Genomic DNA, 22241 nt, shown 5'->3' on the forward strand with positions numbered 1-22241 from the left:
AATATTTTTTTCTGTTACTTCATATTAAGATTTTAAGAATCCTTGTTTAAATACCCATGCTGACTTTTTTCACCGTAAACTTTCAATCTGCACTTTTTCAGTCAAGATTAATAAACGGAATTCTTGTATTTTTTTCAACAAATTTTTGAGTTTCTCGGATTTCATCTTCTATTTTTTCTATGCAAATACACAGGTGCTTGTGGAATTGACCCCATTTTCTATAAGGAATTTTTGTGTTTTAATGTGTTTTTTTTTAAAATATTCGTTAAAATATTAACATTTTAATGTCTGCAAATCAGATTTTTTTTTTTGCTCTCATTTTTATTTCTGATTTTCCACTGGACACCAGTATGAAGTGTATAACGAATAAATCTAACAAGGATACAGTTTATTGAGTATGCTAAATCATGTGACTAGCCAATGATCCGTATTCCAATCAGAAAATGTTATTCAATCTAATATATCTGAATACATGAAAATAAAGTTTTTTTAGTTCAGAACAAAGAAGTTGAAACAATAATAATTAAGCAGCAGTATTTTCCAATGATTTCTTATACAGCCGTTTCCATTTGGGAAACTAATATTCGACAAATATTTTTTCCTGAAACGACTCGTATCTGTTCCGGCATAATTTTTGTGGAGATTTCTTGACATTCATTGATTTCGTCTGAAATTTATTTTCTCGTCGAAATTAACAGATCAAGATGTCAGGAAAAGACAGGCTTAACGTTTTCCCCTCAAGAATGTAAGTTGAGTCTCGTGCAATTTATAGATCTTCTTATCTTACCATCTTACGACAGCAAAACGTATATATATTCAGTCTTATCATATAATTTTCATAAATTTTTATGCCATCTGCTCCAAAGCTAAACAAGTTTCTTAAAAGGAATGTTAACATCTCTAACAATTCTTTCAAGAAAAAAGCATACATGTCCCTTGTCAGACCTTCAGTGATATATGCCAGCTCAGCATGGGACCCATACCAACTATGTACATGATGTATAAATGACATCCACAAATTGCAGATGGTTCAAAATTTGAAATACGGATTAATGTAGTAAGACTATATATATATCATTGGTTCAAAGAAGGACAGTAAGGTATGTTACTTACAAACATCACAACGCTTCATCAGTAACATGCTGGAACATCTGGAATGGACTTTCCCTACAGGAAAGAAAGGATACCAAGCTGTTTTAAATAATGATTCACAAGGAAGATTTTAAACCAAGAGTTCCAAGTGATGAAGTTGAAATCATCCCTTTGTAAATTTTACTGATGCCATCATGAGTTGGTTGACATGATTGACCGTTATGGAATATCTGTTTCACAGATGACAATGGATATATGTTCAAATTGTCGTAACTACAATCCCATCCCTTTTTCCTCGAATGTGACCTTCCAAATTAGACTTATCACCAGGTTAACATCTCCAACAAGTCTTTCAAGGAAAAAGCGTACATGTCCCTTGTCAGACCTTCAGTGGAATATGCCAGCTCAGCATGGGACCCATACCATAATAACAAATGAATGCCCTTCCAGAAATAGTAACGAAAAACAACTGTACAGAAGGAGTAGTTATATCCTAGAACAATCAAAGTGTGGAACGCTGTGCCTACCTGTACTGTCTCTGCCAAGCATCCTGAATCTTTCAAGGCTCTGATCAGTCATTTGACATGTTTTTACTTGCACCAAGTTTTTGTTTATTGAATTTCAAAAATTATTCATGTTCACACTTTGAAAATGTGGCAGGATAGTCAGGCAGTTGAAGATGTCTGCTTACTGGAAGAACTTTAGAAGAAGAATGGCAACTGAACAGTTAAAATACCCAAACATCAGGAGCATTGCATTGTTTAAATATAATAAAATCTTTTCTTTTCTTTTTATTTCATGACTCATTTTTCATTGCATTGCATCCTCTTAAAAGGAATCATCAAGATTGATTAATGTTTGATACATGATATAAATTAAACTAAAATTAAAAGTGTTTACAACATGCACTGTGACAGTATAAAAAGCATCAAGTTAGCCCTTGCATTTAAAAAAAAAATGTAAGCATTGACCCCTAATTTGATTTTTTGTACACTTGCCTACATACATACTTATCATGCAAAATGTTTTTAATATGAAAATGTACCAGGTTAAGAGTTTCTGTTGTCTCTTATTACGAAAAAAAAAAAAAAAGAGGCAAAAGATACCAAAAGGGGAATAAAAACTCAATAGTTGGTGTGTGAATAAAAAAGCCATCTAGCAAGAAACTAAAAAAATCAACAGTGTACTAAACATTGCATAAAAGAATAAAGACTTACCCCACCATATACCAATGTTAAAATCAGAGCCTCTAGAGGAGTAAGCATATATGTTCTGCTGGACATGAAGCACCTGTGGTGTTGATCATAGTAAGTACAATTTCAGTATTACGTCTCATTTGGTGATGTCACAAGCTAATTTGGTGATGGCACAAGGAAAAGAAAAGGACTTGAAAATTATTAAAACAATTAGAACATATTGGCGGTCATCTGTGACACAAATATTCCATATAGATCATTCAAACTCATGATTACAGTCAACCAGCAGTAAAGCTTCAGAATCAGAAGGGATGACTTCAACTTTACCATTTGGAATTCTTGGTTCATTAGCTTCCTTATAAGAGTAACCTTCTATCAAGGAATTATTGATAGGAAACACCAGCTCTCAAATATCTAATCAACTGTTAGATAAAGAAGATCCATATCCTGGTATTTTTCTGCCTAGAAATGGAAAGTTCCCAATTAGAAAGCAGAAATTATCTGTTTTGTCATTAAGTTTTGTTCTCAACCAACCCTCAGTGTCAACCTCGTTCAGTGTCAATTTCTATATGTTGTAACACTGTGTTGGCAAGAAACATACCACTAAAATAGAATATGGAAATTATGAATTTGTAATAAAAACTCTCAAATAGTGAGTTCCTAGATAAATAATGCTTGAAAAGATTTTAGAGGTATTTTCAAACTGACTGATAAAACTTCACAAATGATAATTTTCCCTTATTTAACAAATGGAATTTGTCTTTGACGACTGCTTAATAAATAATGGCAACAGTAGAATATAGCTGTTCAATAGTCATAAATCGATTAAGCAAAACAAATCCGGGTCACAAACCAAAACCAAGGGAAACACATCAACTATAAGAGGAAAACAACTGAACAACAGAAACACTGAACTGCAACCAAAACAAATGTCAACATACATAGAAACAGACTATTTGATAACAACTGCCATATTCCTGACTTGGTACAGGACATTTCTTAAAATGGTGGGTTGAACCTGGTTTTATGGCTAGCCAAACTTCTCTCTTATATGGCAATTTTAAAAATACCGCAAAAATAACAACATTACATGACAGGAATACAGTACAAATAAACGCAAGAACACTCAGGACAGAGAAACACATAAATAAATAATGTAATATTACATTACAACATGTAAACCACAGAATAGCAACGAACACCTCCCATGAATCCACGACAGCACACCAGGACACCACAAACCAATTATAAACTATGTGTCACATGAATGTATCAACGCCACAAAAAGTGACGTAATAAGAATGGCAATAATATACATTTTGTACATGTTAGAGTTGTTTGAAATAGATGCTTTGGTACTTTAATTCAGATAATAATTTTAGAATTAATGACAAATGGAATATAAAAAACATACATTTCAATTCCTAAGTTTTAATTGGTGTTGACTTTCTTCTATAAATTTACTGCCTAGGTAGCTACATGTAAGCTTACTTTAAAATGTTAACACAGTTATCAACTTATGACTCCTTGAATTAGAATATATACTGCATTTATACTTGTAAGTATTTATTGATATGCTGATTTCATTTTGGGTCACATGAAAAACAACTGCTTTTATCATTCTTAAGTTGCTGCTTAGTTTTTGTCTTGCCTTGACAGAGTAAAAAAGTGAGACATAGGTATGCTGTTTTCGGCATCGGCGTTGGTGGCGTCAGCATCGTCAACAATGTATTAGTTTGTGATTAGGTCAGTTTAAGGGGAACCACTAGTGGTAGATCAATGATATTTGGTATGCAGTTGTATTAACATTGGCACATCTCATTTCCATGGAGATTATTTGGCCTGTCCCCTCAGTCATGGTCGATTGACCTTGAATATTTTACATAACTTACATGTTAAAATATTGCTATTTTAATTTCAACATTTGCATTTTACTATCAAAATAACAAAAAGGCGAGACATATCTCTGTGTTAACAGTTTATTATTGAAATATTTTTATGTTTAGATAAAATCAATATTTATAGTCATATTCTGGTAGTGATTATATTTTACAATGTTTTATTTCAGGGCCATGGCCATGATGAAAGTTAGATTGAAGGGTGCACAAAAAGGTCATAGCTTATTAAAGAAAAAGGCTGATGCATTAACACTCAGATTTAGAATGATTTTAAAGAAAATTATAGAGGTATGAATACAAACATGGCCATTGATTTGATAGAGGATAAAGTAAATAAACTATATTTACAGGTTTAGCATAATAAATTATTGAGTGTCAGTTTACTTAACAAGGATTTTAAATTCATTTTTGAATCAGAATATAATTTATGGCATTTCCTGGAAAGCTTTCATGGAAATTAAGCAGCTTTCAGTTTGACTGATATACCACAAATTACATTTTGAATGATGAAATATCTGTAAAATTGATGAATTGAAATGGCCAGTATGAGCTCAAATGTTTGCACGGTGAATTGTAATACATGTAGTTCACTTTTTTATGTGTTAACCATATCCATCCTTTTGTAATTCCTGCCAGCATTCTGAAATCCAACAGTTGTCCAAACTTTTTTTGTTAAGCATATAGATACTGATCTAATTTTTGGTTTATAAGTGTTCAATGGTGAGTTATTGTTTAAAATAAGTTAAAGGACATATGGGGTTTAGTCAGTAAGACAGCAATCCAATGACAAATAAGCCATAAGACATCTACAGGTCAACATATAGTCTTCAACAGGTATCTGACATATCACATTTTAAGCTCTAATTTACCTTGAGTCTATAATACATTGTAGATGTGAAATAGTTAATCATAGACTTAAATTATAAAAATCTGTCTTTTGTACCAAATTCCTGAAATAACAAAAGACAACCACATACTGACTGTCAAGGTTCCTGAATTTGGTAAGGCACATGAATATGATATATGGCAGGGTTAAACAAGTTTTTTTTAGATCTCAAAACAGTACATAGTAGAGTGTACAATAAAATTCCACACAGGTTTAAAATTTTATCATTATGGTGTTATAGATATTAACAAAGGTACAAGCAAAACAATAATAATCATAGAACAAGGGAAAATAATCTAGTTGGATGTAAAATATCATTTATAACTCCAAGAGATTATTCATTTGCATACCTCTTTCTGTAATTCCTGACACACAATTAAAATTGTTATCTGATTAAACATGAATCAACCACATTCCTTGGATTTTCATTGACTTTTTTTATTTTCAGACAAAAGTTTTAATGGGAGATGTGATGAAAGAAGCCTCCTTTTCTCTGGCGGAAGCTAAATTCACTACTGGTGATTTCAACCATAATGTATTACAGAATGTCAATAAAGCTCAGATGAAAGTTAGAACAAAAAAGGATAATGTAGCAGGTACTTTGATATGACTGTTATTTCACTCACTGTATGCTTTAAAAAATGAAGATACATTAGAGAGGCCCCTCATGGGGGTGTCCAAGTAATCACATAATCACAAATTTTTTGCCAATATAATCACATAATCATTAATTATTGTTTTAAACAAGATAATCAAATAATCAAAAATACAGTCGTAGATTATCAAATAATCAAATAATATGAAATATTTGGTCTGGTAATCAAATAATCACTATAAAAACGGCCAAGTAATCACATAATCAAAAACCCCACGAGGAGGCTCATTAGACTTAGTATTTATTTTTGATGAACAGGGTTTTGGGGGTTGAGGTATTTATGTGATCTCCTTAGATCACCTTACTTTAGTTTTGATAGGCTTATTATATCTTCCTATTAGTTTCTAATCCAGAATGTCCGTTACAATGTATTATGATGAGCAGTAACTTAATCTTATATATACTGCCAGTAGAGGCACACATCAACAATTGAGAAGAGACATTCTTTGATAAAATTATGTACATATTCAATATAAAAAATGAAGCACACTCAATTATATACTTCAGACGAGTATGCACTTTAAACACATGCTCCACTGGTAACATCCATCACCAGATTCATAAGCTAATGAATCACAGTTTTAAATTGCTAAGATATAAGATCGGCCTCACTGCCCATATTGTATAAGAATACAACTTAATATTAATATTTATCTCATTACAGGTGTTATGTTACCAATATTTGAAAGCTACCAAGATGGCTCAGATAGTAAGTATTTAAGGAGTAATACCACCATTGATTTTCCCCTATTAGTCTTTGTTAAATTGGCATTTTTCAAAAAATTGTGCAGAATTTATCTTTGTTTCAAATAAAGAAATACATGTCCAGTACTACAGTGAAAATTCCACATAACATTTCATTGCATATAAGATAATAACCATCACTGGAAGTAAACTAATCAAATGTTCCCCCTTTTTTTTCCCTGTTAACAAGCTTTAGTAACCATGTCACCTGAAGATTCCAAAATATTTTATAGAAACAGCAAATAAAAAAAGAATGATACTTTGAAACACCCAAGATACATGTTGATGACTCAGAAATTTTTTTCTGCAATGAAATGCAGGGTTTATTTCCTACAACTGTCAAATTCAAGGGAATATTTTTTTCTACCCTTTTTTGTATGAAGCCAGATGTGACGTACTATGATTTAGTGGTATTACACCTTTAAAAAACTTCAATATATATATTTAATTTTGTGGTATTTCCAAAAACATTCTTAAATTCTTTGACATACAATATGTAAATATATTGTGGTATTTCCAAAAACATCCTTAAATTCTCTGAAATACAATATGAAATAGACCAGTATTACTGCTTACAAAATAACAAAGATAACTGAATCATCAAAAAAGTGGTCTCTTAAATAGAGGAATTTTATGATATGGTTGTAAGTTACAAAATAAAGGTGTCATATGTTTGCCTGGCTTGTGTCATTACTTGTTACAATTTTTCGTTTTGGGTTGTTTTCTTGTTTATATTGACAATTTACTGGTGTTGTTTTAATGGCTTCTCAGTTTAATGGAAGTTGTGTCAGATAAACATTCATGTACAGTTATAAATTCTTGTGATGTTAGATCAATTGTTTTACAAGGACATTTTCTCCACTGTATTTAAGAAAATAAACATACCACCACAAAATTAAATACACTGCAAGTAAAGTACATAAACTCTAAACTGACTATGTGCCAAATTGTCTTTGTTCTTACTTCTAGGCCACCCTTAACAAATTCCTTGTTTGATGTTGCCTACCCATGCCTTGTAGGGTTGGATAGGTAGGTAGGGATTTTATTTTTTTGGGGGCCAACAACATAAGTTACATGTTTAAGACAAGAAAACGACGTAAGAGCATAAAAAAATCGTTGAAAAAAAAAAATTGAAACGATTTTTTCATGTTTTTAGATGGGTAGGTAGGCAACATCAAACATTTGAAATTTTATATTTGGCCTTAAATGCTGCATGTTTAATTAAGAAGCATTATACTTATTGTCCCCTGCGCAATGTGTTGCGGGGGACATAGAAAACATTAATTATATGGAAACATTAATTATATGGAAAATTGCATTGTTAATGTTCTCATGTGTAAAATTCTTGCCAGATTTTTATGAAACTTATATCATAAGTTTAAATCAGCAATGTCTTGGACGAGTTCAAAAATAAGTGCTGATCAATTATTTTTAAAAGAGTTATGCCCCTTGGAAATATTTATTATTTGGAAAATTTATATCCTAGGTTTATATCATCAATGTCTCCAACGAATTTCGAAAATCATTGTCGATCAACTATTTTTATACGCCCGTTTACGGGACGTATTATGGTATACCGTTGTCCGTCTGTCAGTCTGTTGTCAAAATGTCGGACATTAACTCAAAAACGCTTTAAACAATTTGCATAAAACTTTGGTGAATTGTTTATATCTATTGACATGAGCTCCCTTTCGTTTTTTATGAATTTTAGATTTTACGTTTTCGAGTTATGGGGTTTTATTCATTAAAAAAAGGGAGATTTTCCAGTTTTTGGACAATAACTCAAGAATGCTTTCACCAACTTGCAAGAAATTGTGGTGAATTGTTTATATCTATTGACATGAGCTCCCTTTCGATTTTTATATATTTTAGATTTTACGTTTCCGAGTTACAGGGTTTTATTCATAAAAAAAGGGTGAGTTTCCAGTTTTTGGACAAAAAATCAAAAATGCTTTCAGCAGTTCTTATGAAACTTTGGTGAATTGTTTATATCTATTGATGTAAGCTCCGTTTAGAATTTTATAAATTTTACATTTTACATTTCTGAGTTATGGGGTTTTATTCATTTAAAAAGGGGGGATTTTCCAGTTTTCGGACAATAACTCAAAAATGCTGTCAGCAATTCTCATGAAACTTTGGTGAATTGTTTATATCTATTGATGTAAGCTCCCTTTACATTTTCATAAATTTCTAATATGACTTTGAGAATTAATTGAACTTTAATTGTTTATAGTCTGACAACAGATTTACTAAGTATTGCGCAACAGCACAGTGTATTGCACAACAGCAAGAAATCTTTAATTGAATATAAATTCAATTCATATAACCAATTTCAAGTTCTTTGACTACATTTATTCAGAAACCTATAATATGTCAAATATTTGATACAATCCAAATTCAGACCTGTATCAAGCTTGAATATTGTGTCCATTTTTGCCCCAACTGTCCAGGGTTGGACCTCTGCAGGCGTATCCAGCTGCGCTCAGCGTAGCAGTTTATTAAAAGAGTTATGCTACTTGGAAATATTGATTATATGGAAAATTGTATCATTAAGTGTTCTCATGTGTACAATTATTGCCAAAATTTTATGAAACTTTGATCGTAGGTTTATATCAGCAATGTCTCAGACAAGTTTGAAAATCAGTGCTAATCAACTATTTTTAAAAGAGAAATATAAATTATTTGGAAATTTGCACTGTAAGTGCTCTGGCATGTGCAATTTTTGCCTGATTTTTATCAAATTGATATATCAAAGGTAAATAAAAGCAATGTCTTGGACAATTTCAAAAATAATTGCAGATCAAATAATTTTAATGAGTTTCCCTTGGAAATTTTAAAAATATTGGAAATTGCTCTGAAGTCTTCAACTCTCTAGTATTAAAGATAATTTTAAAAAAGTTTTAAGGAACAAAAAAAGGTTTTTTTTAGTTATTGTCCTTGGACAGAACAGGTTAAATATGTGCAACACGGGGGACATTGGAACTCTGTTCTTTTATTTGAATTCTTTGGCTTTACTCCTACTCTAAGGCAAGCACACTACCATTAGACCACCAAGGCATTTCTTTAGTATATTTGAGATTGAATATTGGTTTAAAATTTTCAAAGAAATAGTTGAATATAGGTAACAAGTATAAAATGTGTTGAGGGCTCACAGTTATTGCATGTTTTCAATGTGTCTCTTTTTCTTTGCAGGTTATGAATTAACTGGTTTATCAAGAGGAGGGCAACAAATAGATAAATTAAAAAAGAACTATGCTAAAGCAATACAGTTATTGGTAGAGCTGGCATCTCTGCAGACTTCCTTTGTCACATTAGATGAAGTCATAAAATTAACGAATAGAAGAGTTAATGCTATTGAACATGGTAAGTTTACACATGCAGAGTGCCATTTAGATACTTGTGGTGTAAAAAGCCAATCTTATGTAATGTTTAGTTCTTTGGATTTTCCATCACTTTTTTTATACGACCGCAAAAAAATTTGAGGTCGTATATTGGTATGACGTTGGCGTCGTCGTCATCGTCGTCGTCGTCGTCGTCCGGCGTCGTCGTCCGAATGCACAATGGTTTTCGCACTCTAACTTTAGTTTAAGTGAATGGATCTCTATGAAATTTTACCATAAGGTTCAATACCACAATAGGAAGGTGGGGATTGATTTTGGGGGTTATGGTACCAACAGTTAAGGAATTAGGGGCCAAAAAGGGGCCGAAAATAAGCATTTTTGTAACTTCCAGACATAACTTGTGTGTTAGCATATGGATCTCTTTGACATTGTACCACAAGATTCCATATCACAAAGGGTCAATGCTGGGATTGATTTTGGGGTTAATTGCCTCAAAATTTTAGGAATAAGGGGCCAAAAGGGGGCAAAAAACAAGCATTTTTCTAGTTTCATGACAATAACTTGTGTGTAAGTGTATGGATCTTTCTGAAATTTTACTACAAGGTTCCATTTCACAAAGGGAAAGCTGGAATTGAGTGTTGTGGTAATTGCCCAAAACGTTTAGTAATAAGGGGCCTAAAAAGGGGTTTAAAATAAGCATTTTTTAGTTTCTAGACAATAACTTGTGTTCAAGTGTATGGATCTCTCTAAAATTGTATTACAAGGTACCATACCACAAAGGCAAGGCTGTTATTGAGCTTGGTTTGGGGGGAAAGGGGGGTGGGGGTGATGAATCATAAGGGGGGCGGGGGTCAAAAAAGGGGTAATTTTTTTTTTCCTTTTTTTTTTGTTTAAAATTTACATTTTAAGTTAGTTATTTTTTATCACGAAGAGAAAGTAGGAATTGAGTTTTGGGGTTAATTGCTCAAACATTTATGAATAAGGGGCCAAATATTGGTCGAAAATAAGGATTTTTTTAGTTTGCAACAAAAACTTGTGTTCAAGTGTATGGATCTCTGTGAAATTGTATTGCAATGTACCATACCACAAATTGAAGGTTGTGATTGAGGTGGGGGATGATGAATCAAAAGGGGGTTGAAAAAATGTGTGGGGGGTAGGATTTTTTTTTTTCCTTTTTTTTTCTTTAAAATTTTCCATTTAAAGATGGTTGTTTCAGATTTATATATGAAAGAAAATAATAATGATACGGTTATATATCATGAGGAATTGAAATTTAAAATTATGTATATTGGAAATTTAGGTTACATTGGAAAGTAATAATTGGCTTTGGGGGGGGGGGGGGGGGGGGGTGGTTATGGCTCTAATGTTTAAGGAATAAGGGGAAAAAAGTTTAAAAAACAAGGGTTTCCATTTTAATAGACAAATAATTGAGTAAAGAACATTATTTAAAAGCAGTGTAAGGTTGGTAATTCAAACTCATTTAAATATCTCATCTACACTGCTTTTAAATTATGTAAATTGGAAATTTGCCAATAACTTTATTGTTAATAAATGCATTGGAAATTTGCCAACAATTTTAGTGTAATAAACTTCATTGGAAATTTGCCAATATAAAATTTTGCTGATGAAGGTTTTTTGTTTACCTTTAGCCTTGACTATGAAGTCATTTTCTATTTTTATAGCCTTATGATGTAGTTGAATTATTTAATACTTTTATGATGTGTTTAAATGGGGTTTTATCATGTTTATGGTTGCAAATTTATTGTTTTAGTATAATAAACTCCATTTAAAATTTGCCAATAAAAAAAATTTTTGTTTATTTTTAGCTATGATTATGATGTCATTTTCTATTTTACTTTTATGGTTGCAAAGAAATTTTTATTTTTAGATATTACTGTTAAATGATGCTGATTAAGTTTTTTACTATGTTTAGCCATGACTATGATGTCATTTTCTATTTTAATATCTGTTATGATGTATTTAAATGGGCTTTTATGGTTACAAAGGAATTTTATTTTTAGATATTACTATAAAATGTTGCTGATGCTGATTAAGGATTTTGTTTATTTTTAGCCATGACTATGATGTCATTTTCTATTTTAATACCTTTATGATGTAATTTCCATTTTTAGATATTACTGTTAAATGATGCTGATTAAGGGTTTTTTGCTATGTTTAGCCATGACTATGATGTCATTTTCTATTTTAATATCTTTATGATGTATTTAAATGGGCTTTTATGGTTACAAAGGAATTTTATTTTTAGATATTACTTTAAATGTTGCTGATTAAGGATTTTTGTTTATTTTTAGCCATGACTATGATGTCACTTTCTATTTTAATACCTTTATGATGTATTTAAATGGGCTCCCATGTATTTAGATTTTTGATTATTTATACATGTTACCAAATTGGTCCACATTGAACAAAAACGGTCCAAATTTCAACTTTATTACATTACATCAAACATTGAATTCTACATATTCTTTGATATATTGAAATTAACAAACAATTTAGTTTATGGATATTCCACCATAATAGGTAAATTAAATTTTTTCCAGTTCTTACACCACATTCATCCTGTGTCAGAAACCTATGCTGTGTCAAATATTTAATGACAATCCAAAGTCATAGCTGTATCAAGCTTGAATTTTGTGTCCATACTTGCCCCAACTGTTCAGGGTTCGACCTCTGCGGTCGTATCAAGCTGCGCCCCAGCGAAGCATTTTATTATTTTTTAGATGACGTTTTAATGATAAAAAAGAAGATGCCTAAATCCAACAAAAGAGTTTTACTTCTGAATTTGAAATAAAATACCTATTTTATCCTGAATCATATTTTGATGGAGTTAGTGAGTTATTCTATTTAAAAAAATGCTGGAAATTGGAAAAACATGGTTGATGTTAAAAATTTTAAAAAATCATACACATTGCAAAAGACTGTCTAATCAAAACTTGTATGGTTTCACATATTTCAAGACCTATTTTGAATATTCTTTAAAAAATAGAGAACCAAAATTGTGCATCCTATTTACTGTTTTACTTAGTTGGTACTAGTTTTTCTTATACATTTGAAGCAAAATAGCTGCTGATTGATACTTAAATTTTGTTTTTTCATGCTTTCACATCAACCAAAACACCATTATTTTGAATTTTCGAATTGATGGTTGGTCTATCTGGTGAATTTTTATACGGCCGCAAAAAATTTTTTGGGATCGTATGATGTCTTCGTCTGCATCGTCTACATCGTAATCGTCGTCTGTGTCGTCGTCCGAAGACACATTGGTTTCCGGACAATAACTTAAGTTTAAGTGATTGGATCTCTATGAAATTATTATGTTAGTTTTACCCTTGTCCGTCTGTACGTATGTACGTCGGTCCGTACGTCCCAAAATTGGTTTCCCTTCTCTAACTTGAGTTTGCCTCAACCAAATGTTATGAAACTTATACACAATGCTAATTACCACAAAACACAGATCAAGTTCAAATTTTGGTGGCGTCACTTTAACTGTTCTAGAGTTATGCCCCTTTATAAATGGAAAAATTGCAAAATTTTAGTTTCCGTTCTCTAACTTAAGTTTGCCTCAACCAAATGTTATGAAACTTATACACAATGCGTATTACCACAAAACACTGATCAAGATTGAATTTTGGTGGCTTCACTTTTACCATTCTAGATTTATGCCCCTTTATAAATGGAAAAATTGCAAAATTTTTAGTTTCCGTTCTCTAACTTAAGTTTGCCTCAACCAAATATTATGAAACTTATACACAATGCTTATAACCACAAAACACAGATCAAGTTTGAATTTTAGTGGCGTTACTTAGACCATCCTAGAGTTATGCCCCTTTATTAATGGAAAAATTGCAAAATTTTTATTTTCTTCTAAATATCAAGTAATTTTTAAAATTGGAGTTATCTTCCTTTGTCCATGATTATAGTTGAATCAACTACAATCAATGCCTTATATAATGCAATGTTTAATTTTGACTTCCACTGATAAAACACAGATCAAGTTGAATTTGGGTAGTCTCACTTTAACCATTATTGAGTTATGCCGCTTTATAAATAGAAAGATTGCAAAATTTTTAGTTTTCATTCTGTAACTTAAGTTTGCCCCAACCAAACATTATGAAACCTATACACAATATTCATTACCACAAAACTAAGATCAGATACAAAGTTTTTGTTTCTGTTTTCTAACTTTAGATTGCCTTAACCAAATGTTATGAAACTTATACACAATGCTTATTACTACATAATACAGATTAAGTACAAAATTTGGTGGCGACACTTTTACCATTCTTGAGTTATGTCCCTTTATAAACATAAATATTGCTGAATTTTTCGTTTCTGTTCTCTAACTTTAGTTTGTCCCAACCAAATGTTATAAAACTTATACACAACCGTTCTAGAGTTATGCGTGTTTGTTTCTGTTCTCTACACACAATACTTATTACCACAAAACTCAGATCAAGTTCAAATTTGGGTAGCGTCACTTTTACCGTTCTTCAGTTATGTCCCTTTATAACTATATGATATGCAAGCATTTTACTAGTTTCCAGACAATAACTTGTGTGTAAGTGTATGGATCTCTTTGAAATTGTACTACAAGGTTCCATACTACAAAGGAAAGGCTGGGATTGAGTTTTGGGGTTATTGCTCCAAGGGGGGTTTCAAAAAGTTGGGGGGGGGGGGGGGGATTTTTTTCCCAATTTTTTTAAGGGATTCATATTTTTTTTCAAAATTTTTAAAATTTCGAATTTTTGAAAAGTTTCAAGAAGAAATCTTCAAGTGCTCAGTATTGCGCAATGGATTTATAAAATCCATGACGACATTTATTTTGTGTCAGAAACCTATAATATGTCAAAAATTTGATCACAATCCAAATTCAGACAGTATCAAGCTTGAATATTGTGTCCAAATTTGCCCAAACTGTTCAGGGTTCTACCTCTGCCATCGTATCAGGCTGCGCTCAGCGAAGCATTTTATTTAAAAATTGTAATACAATAAAAAATTATAATATGAATAAAGGGAGGTTATAGGGTACACATATATGTAAATGAGTCAGCAAACTAATGACACTTATAACCAAAAGATAAGTTAAGGTCATGCATGTATAAGGTATTCTTCTAAATTGGAAATGGTAATGATATGGAGTTAACTCCCTTTCAATAAAAAAAAACTGAATAAACAAAAAAAATTTAATTTTTTAAATCACCAGTGTAAACGGAAAATCACTCAATTGAAAAAGTGTCAGATTTATTATTTTGTGACTGATAAACAGAATGACAGCAATTTATAAGGTTCTGATAGAAATCATTTGGAGAATTATAGCCTTTTCTGTTAAACTTGCTGAGATACTTTGGATAATTTCTGTCTTGACCTTCAAACAACATATTCTTCATTTATATTGTTTAATAGATTTTTGTTTATCTTCAGCTAGCTAATAATGTAAAGCATGTTCAGAAATATTAGCCATTTATATCTAATATGTATAGGTGAGTTTGATAATGATTATTTTGCTTCTCTTTCTTCAGTTATTATACCAAGAATAGAAAATACCTTATCTTATATAATAAGTGAATTAGATGAGAGAGAAAGAGAAGAGTTCTTTAGGTAAGTAAATTACAAAGAAACAAATCAGGTAATCCTGCAATGAATTAATTATCTTTTTTAAAATTGGCCATTTGATTCTGTTATAACACAGTTTTAAAACAATTTACTTCCCTTTGCCAACTGGTTCTAAACCGGACAAGATGGGTTGTTAAAATATTTGAAAAATTTAAAGATTACACAATTTACTCACAGATAAATCCGGAAAAACACAGAAATATACAATTAAATAAATTGATTATCAGATTTTCATCGTATTGATATTGTAAAATATCAGCTCTTCATCACAAAACATGCAATATGAAACCTTTTAAACAGTTTTTGCTCATTCAACAAAAAAGCTTCATAATGTGACCATTAGCTGATATTTTAAAATATAAATACCCGGTATGCAGAAACCCTATAATTGGTACAAATCCCATCTTTACTTAAAAAAAAACGAACTGTTAAAAAAGGAGCAGTAAGATCTTTTACAACTAATTTAAGTAGTTAATGCCTTACAGCAATATCAAGAACGTTCCTAGCATCAACTTATGTGTGGCTTAAACATAGTCAATAGGACCTGCGACCTTTAGGGGTTATGCTTGCGACCTGAGGTCTCATTTAAAAGGACCTCAGACCTTTTAAAATGAACAAAAGTATTTTATTAAAATGTTTTATTTGCTAAAAATTGAACAAAAGTGTTTTATTAAAATGTTTTATTTACTTAAAATTGAACAAAAGTGTTTTATTAAAATGTTTTATTTGCTTAAAAGTTACCTGGTGACCTGGGGCATTTTTAAATTTGGGATTATTTGGCGGTTTTCACCAAAATAGCAGTGGTTTAGTTTTGGTGGGTCAAATTTTGTCACTTGGATCAATCTCATATTTCAATTTAGAAATATTGAAATTTATTTTTCGATGAGTTTAAATTTTAATTTAGTCTATTAAATAAATATTGTTTTGATTCCTAAAATGGAAAAATGGAACAAAATACAAAAGCATCAGAGACAAGCACCATTATGATAATAATTTGAAAGAATTAATCTAAAAATCAGAGCATTTTAAATTTAATTGCAATAATTTGAAATTGGAACTTAGGGTAGATCAATCGGAGTTACATTTTATTAATTAAAGTTTTGTTACAATAATCTGTTTATTCTGTTAATCAAGTAAAATAACAAAAATACCAAACTCCAAGGAAAATTCAAAATGGAAAGTCCCTTATCAAATGGCAAAATCAAAAGCTCAAACACATCAAAACGAAAGGAAAACAACAGTCATATTCCTGACTTGGTACAGGCGTTTCCTTATGTAGTAATGGTGGATTAAACCTGGTTTTAATAGGAAGAGTCAAACTGTTACAAAATTTTGTGTGTCCATCACCCTACTAATTATATAAAAATAAATCAGTTGTTTTCTCATTCTATTAAGTTAAATGTAGAAGGTCCAGTAACAACAACACTTTAAGGTTGAAATGGTACAGAATTGCTAGTAAAATGTAGTCTATATTTGGAAATAAAGACGTTAATTGAACACAAAGTTTACACAGAACACAACTGACAATAACTTATTGTATAATTCGTTCCACTGTGCAAGAGTGCTAACACATGATGGCAGAATAATTTTAACAAACATTTTAACAACAAAAACATTGTATTTTTATTTTATTTTATTTTATTTTAATAGTTTACTTCCATATATACTTACTTTCACTTTCTCTTTCAATTGCTATTTAAAATGTTACTCACCATAGCAACATTGTGACGTTTTAATTTTCTCAACCCGATTTTGTACCTCAGCATGATTTTATGTATTGTTTTCTATCCTGATGATGGTGGCCTAGCCACCGAAACATGTCGATCTCAATAAATTACTGAAGCATTCCTTAAAGTGTTGTTGTTACTGGACCTTCTACATTTTGTGTTTTTATCGTAACGACCCTGCATACCCGAGGTATCCACTTTACGGAATCTACTGACAGAAGATTTACCAGGCGTTGGTTCACTTGTTTAAAATTATTAAGTTAAATGTATACAGTTTAGGGATGATTTCATTGTTTGATCATTATCTTTGCTCTTGATGTTCTATTCATCAATATCTAAATCTTGCAATGATCGTTCTGATAAATGTTTTATTTTAGTTTGTTAGTTTGAGCACTTTCTTCTAAGGCGCCAAAATGAACCAAAAATAAGTCAACAGCTAAAATATCTCAATTAACAGTATTACCTGTGAAATATATTCACAAATATTTTAGGGTGAATTACCTATAATCAACATATCTTTTAAGGAATATATGTTGGAGGATTTAAAAAATACCAAAATTGTGTCAGTCTTTTGCAAAATTTGGTGGTCAAAACCTTTGGATCACCACTTTTTCGAGAACTCTGTATTTAAGTAAATTTTTGCATCACACTTTGTATAGAATAAAATATAACCATGTACCAATCACTCCTTAAAGGAAACAAATAACTCAACATGGGGGACATATTTTACACATATTTTAAACTTATTCTATTCCAACAGTTTAATTATAGAAATATGCGTGCTTTTCAGTCCCCTACCGAAGGGGACTTTAGGTTTGCACTCTGTCTGTCTGTCTGTCTGTCTGTGTCTGTCCATCCGTCAGTCCAGCAAATCATTTAACCGCTTTTTTTTTCGTCATGCTTGAAGATATTGATTTAATAATTGGTATATAGTTTTATCATAACAAGTTACAGACTAAGTTCAAATTTTGTTCCGGTCTGATGATTTTGCACAGAGTTATGGTCCTTGGACTTAGAAAATTCACTCAAATAATTAGTTTTCCACACTTTTTTTCGTCATGCTTGAAGATATTGATTTGATAATTGGTTTATAGTTTCATCATGACAAGTTACAGATCAAGTTCAAATTTTGTTCCGGTCTAATGATTTTGTGCAGAGTTATGATGTTTGGACTTAGAAAATTCACTCAAATAATCAGTTTTCCTCACTTTTTTTCGTCACTTGAAGATATGGATTTGATAATTGGTATATAGTTTTATCATGACAAGTTACAGATCAAGTATATTGTTCCAGTACAATGAATTTTTAACCGGTAGGGGACTATGTATTGCCATGCAATACTCTCAGAATGCTTGTTATGTTTCTTTTTTTTGAATTGTGCAGATTAAAGAAAATTCAAGAAAAGAAAAAGAAAAATAAGAAGATTGCTGAAGATGCAAAGGCAAAACTAAAAGCTGCTGGATTAGAGCCTGAGACTGAAGAAGCACCAAATATCTTAAATGAAGGGATGGACCAAGACTTGCTGTTTACAGATTGATGAAAGCTTGTTGTTGAATAGATTTATAAATGTCAGTCATCAGCTGAAAGTAGGCCAAATCAGTTTAATTTTTAGTTCTATGGATTTTCCCCTCATTGATTTGATTAGAGTGTGTTTTTATTGAAAAATAAATAGATGCACACACAGAGTCACAAGTTTCTGAATCCCTCTAAATATTTTTTTTCAAAGTTTGAATAGATGATTTATTTACTTTGTAATTCATAAATTTTTTTTCTACTTTGTAATTCATTAATTTGTCATATCATACTTTAGAACTGCAACTTTTAGAAGAGTCTGAATTCCAAACTGATCTATTTTTCCAAAATCCAAAGAACTTTAAATTGAAAATCTGTGGCCTTACTATAAAATGACAATGAAATTAAGTGAGGAAAACAAAATTTTCAGATGGTGAAAAAGGTTTATTAGTATTCACAAGTTTAAGTTGATATTTTATGTCATCTTTTTGTAATGGCATCACTCATAGCATTTTTTGTTGTTAAATCTTTAGTTTTATTTCATTTCCATCCTGTGTTGTTTTCAGATTTTTAAAGTTTAAAAAATAAAATAGCTAAATGCAGGAATATGCAGTAATAATCAGAACATTCCAAAAATATTTAAATATCTTTTTTTTTTGTAAAGAAAAATGATTCAATACATTTATGTTTGAAAACCTTTGTATTAGGTTTTGTTATAATGTTTCATAGGCTAGTTGACAGTATTATTAAACAAGAATTAAAGAGGTTTTATTTGTATGTTATTATTGAGAAATATACCAGACAGTAATTTCAGCATTTTGCTATTGAAGTTATAGAAAAATCCTGAAATTTAGAAATTCATGTATTTATTTTCATTTGTATTTATTTGAAATACAGGATAGGATAAAAACTGCAATTATAGGAGAGTTCCAGGATAGTTGTTGTTTCAACTTGGAGGTTGAAAAAGTCACATCATGTGACATTTTCTATGCAGTTGAAATATTCTAACACACATTTCTGTTTTGCCCCCACACCCTTATGAAAACCAACCTTGTGGTGACATCACCCATAAGATGATGTTTTCATGCAAATGACGTTGTATTTATCACAAAATTAGATATCTGACCTTACCAAGTGGCTTTTGGGTGTAAAATGAAATGAGACACAGGAAAAAAGATTACCTAAACTGAAATATTGAAAATATGGCATTTTGAATTGTGCTTTTAATATTTAAATAAGGAATGTTGAAAAATTACATGAATTGATCTTGCATTCAATTTAGTTGTCAAATATATATATGGTGTACTAATTTTTGCACCTCATGTTTGCGGTATACCATCTTTTCCGCAATTTTATTGTTTTCTGTTTGGTATTAAATAAATAATTAAGATCCATTTTGCTACATCTGGTGATCTGTTTATTTGGCAATAGCCATAGCAGTCAGCAGAGTTTAAGAACATCCGTTGTTCAATCTGCTAGTCAAATGTGTTTTGTTAAAATATACTTTTTCTTTTTTTGGTCTTTTGGAAAATGTTGTTTGTGCTGTACCAAGAAATTTGTTTTGCATGCATTTACATATAAAAATGGCAGTTTTTATCCAATGCAATCATAGGGTTTGAAGTTGTTTTCAATTTAGACTTGTATATGTACAAATACGTATCCATTGAAGTAGATTTACAACATTTAAATGTCATATGGTGATGTTTATGTGGTCTTTTGTATGTATGTATGGTATGATTATTTTTCTTAAATCTCAATGCTTATACAAAAGGCTTTTCTCGATAACAATTGCTGGATTTTTTGGATTTTCTTCAAACTGTTAAACTTTCATTGCAAAACACATGAATTGTACAAGCGACAAACTAAAAAACATTTAGTTTTGATACGATAGGATACAGAGTCACAGACCTGCCAAAGTAAATAATTACATTTCAATCACATGGATTTTAAATGTAATTAATTACACTACAATTACATCGATTTTTCAATGTTCATTTGTAATTGATTTTACTACAGTTAGGATATTTATTTTCTTAAATATTTATAGTCAAAGTATTTCTATGTTTGAAAAGGACTTGGAAAAATATTCTCACACAAAAACAAGTGTGTCCGTGGACTATTATTTTACCTCACGTATGGTGTTAAAATTTAATCTATATATTCAAGTTTCAAGATTGTAAAGTAGTTATTATTGAATAAAAATGTTGTATATATAATATAATATAATATAAAAATATAATAAAATGAAACACCCGGATCGGTTATTTAGTAATTTAATGATTTTTATGCCTCCGCAGTAGCGGAGAGGGCATTAAGTTTTACCCTTGTCCGTCCGTACATCTGTCCGTCTGTCTGCTGAATTTTTCGTTTCCGTTCTCTTACTTAAGTTTGCCTCAACCAAATGTTATGAAACTTATACACAATACTTATTATCACAAAAGTCAGATCAGGTACAAATTTGGGTAGTGTCACTTTTACTGTTCTTCAGTTATATCCCTTTATAACTTTATATGATATGCAAGCGGGGGCATCACCTGTGTCCCATGGACACATTCCCCATTTATATTTATTGCTTTGCCACTCAGTGGACAGGAAATATAGTATTACCCATGTCAGTCCTTCTATCCTCCTGTCCTTCCAAAATCCAGCAGTTTTTCTTTTTTTTCCCTATCATTCCTGTACATATGAGATTTGAGTGTATAATAATGAGCTATATATTGAGTATGAGTTCAGTAACAGATGACCTTTTTTTCATGGAATTATGGAAACCTTCTTGTCATTTAGAAAGTCCTTTAAAATCTTGTTTTGTTTTGTATTTTGCATATATATATATTCCCATATATTTATTGTCAAACAAGAAAATTATTCTCTGCAATGTTATTTTAGTCAAGTTTCAAATGACAGATAGCACATTGGACTGAACATAACATGCAAATTAGGTACATCATGAACAGTAACCATCAATGACACATTTTAAAACTAAAATGAAACCAACCAAAACTTCAATGATTATCAATATTGCCTGCCGCTTGGTGATCTCATGACATGGTGCTTGAGTAATAGATGTCATGGCTTCAATCCCAGTCAAGGTCAAACCAAAGACTTGAAATTGGTATGCTGCTTCTCAACTAAGCATGTAACATTGAAGAACAGGAGCAGACTGGTCCCCTTGGAATTGTAATAATATGTTCAGGTAGGGTTGCACGTCTTTCTGCAGCCTGCTTCCTTGTGCAGATTAAATATCCGGTTCAATGTGTTGGTCTAGTACAAAGCATATATTTACATTTCCAGTCCTGAATATGAATTTAATTTGCCACTGGACGTTAAACAGTCGTCCTTTGTCTTCATCACCAATATTTCTAAACAGGTTGTGAACTCAAGAGATGCTATAAAGGGCTCCCTATCAATGATCTGTTTTAAACAGAAAACTGGCAAGAATCAAGACGTCATATTCTTTACAAGATGGATGGGTATTATCCAACACATTTCTGAAAGATAAAATCCAAATTATGAAATATTGATGTGACGTTTTTCCACACCTTGATGAAAGTTACCT

The 22241-nt window shown here is 31.0% G+C and overlaps 1 protein-coding gene across 1 annotated transcript; it reads left to right on the plus strand.

The window, feature by feature from the left end:
- Positions 1–631: 631 nt before the first annotated feature.
- On the plus strand, positions 632–20942 carry LOC127738614 (V-type proton ATPase subunit D-like). Its single transcript, XM_052249946.1, has 7 exons — positions 632–745; positions 4357–4474; positions 5521–5668; positions 6392–6436; positions 9664–9834; positions 15353–15431; positions 18557–20942. The coding sequence occupies exons 1-7, from the start codon at positions 705–707 to the stop codon at positions 18708–18710; spliced, it is 756 nt and encodes a 251-aa protein (XP_052105906.1). The 5' UTR covers positions 632–704; the 3' UTR covers positions 18711–20942.
- The last annotated feature ends 1299 nt before the right edge of the window (positions 20943–22241 follow it).

The sequence above is a fragment of the Mytilus californianus genome, unplaced genomic scaffold, assembly GCF_021869535.1.
Source record: "Mytilus californianus isolate M0D057914Y unplaced genomic scaffold, xbMytCali1.0.p SCAF_4, whole genome shotgun sequence".
NCBI classification, from domain to species: domain Eukaryota; kingdom Metazoa; phylum Mollusca; class Bivalvia; order Mytilida; family Mytilidae; genus Mytilus; species Mytilus californianus.

Excerpts from the sequence above, each read along its gene's own strand:
- LOC127738614 (XM_052249946.1), top strand. The coding sequence starts at position 705 with ATGTCAGGAAAAGACAGGCTTAACGTTTTCCCCTCAAGAAT. Across the intron at positions 746-4,356 it reads AACGTTTTCCCCTCAAGAAT|GGCCATGGCCATGATGAAAG; the intron begins GTAAGTTGAGTC and ends GTTTTATTTCAG. Across the intron at positions 6,437-9,663 it reads CTACCAAGATGGCTCAGATA|GTTATGAATTAACTGGTTTA; the intron begins GTAAGTATTTAA and ends TTTTCTTTGCAG.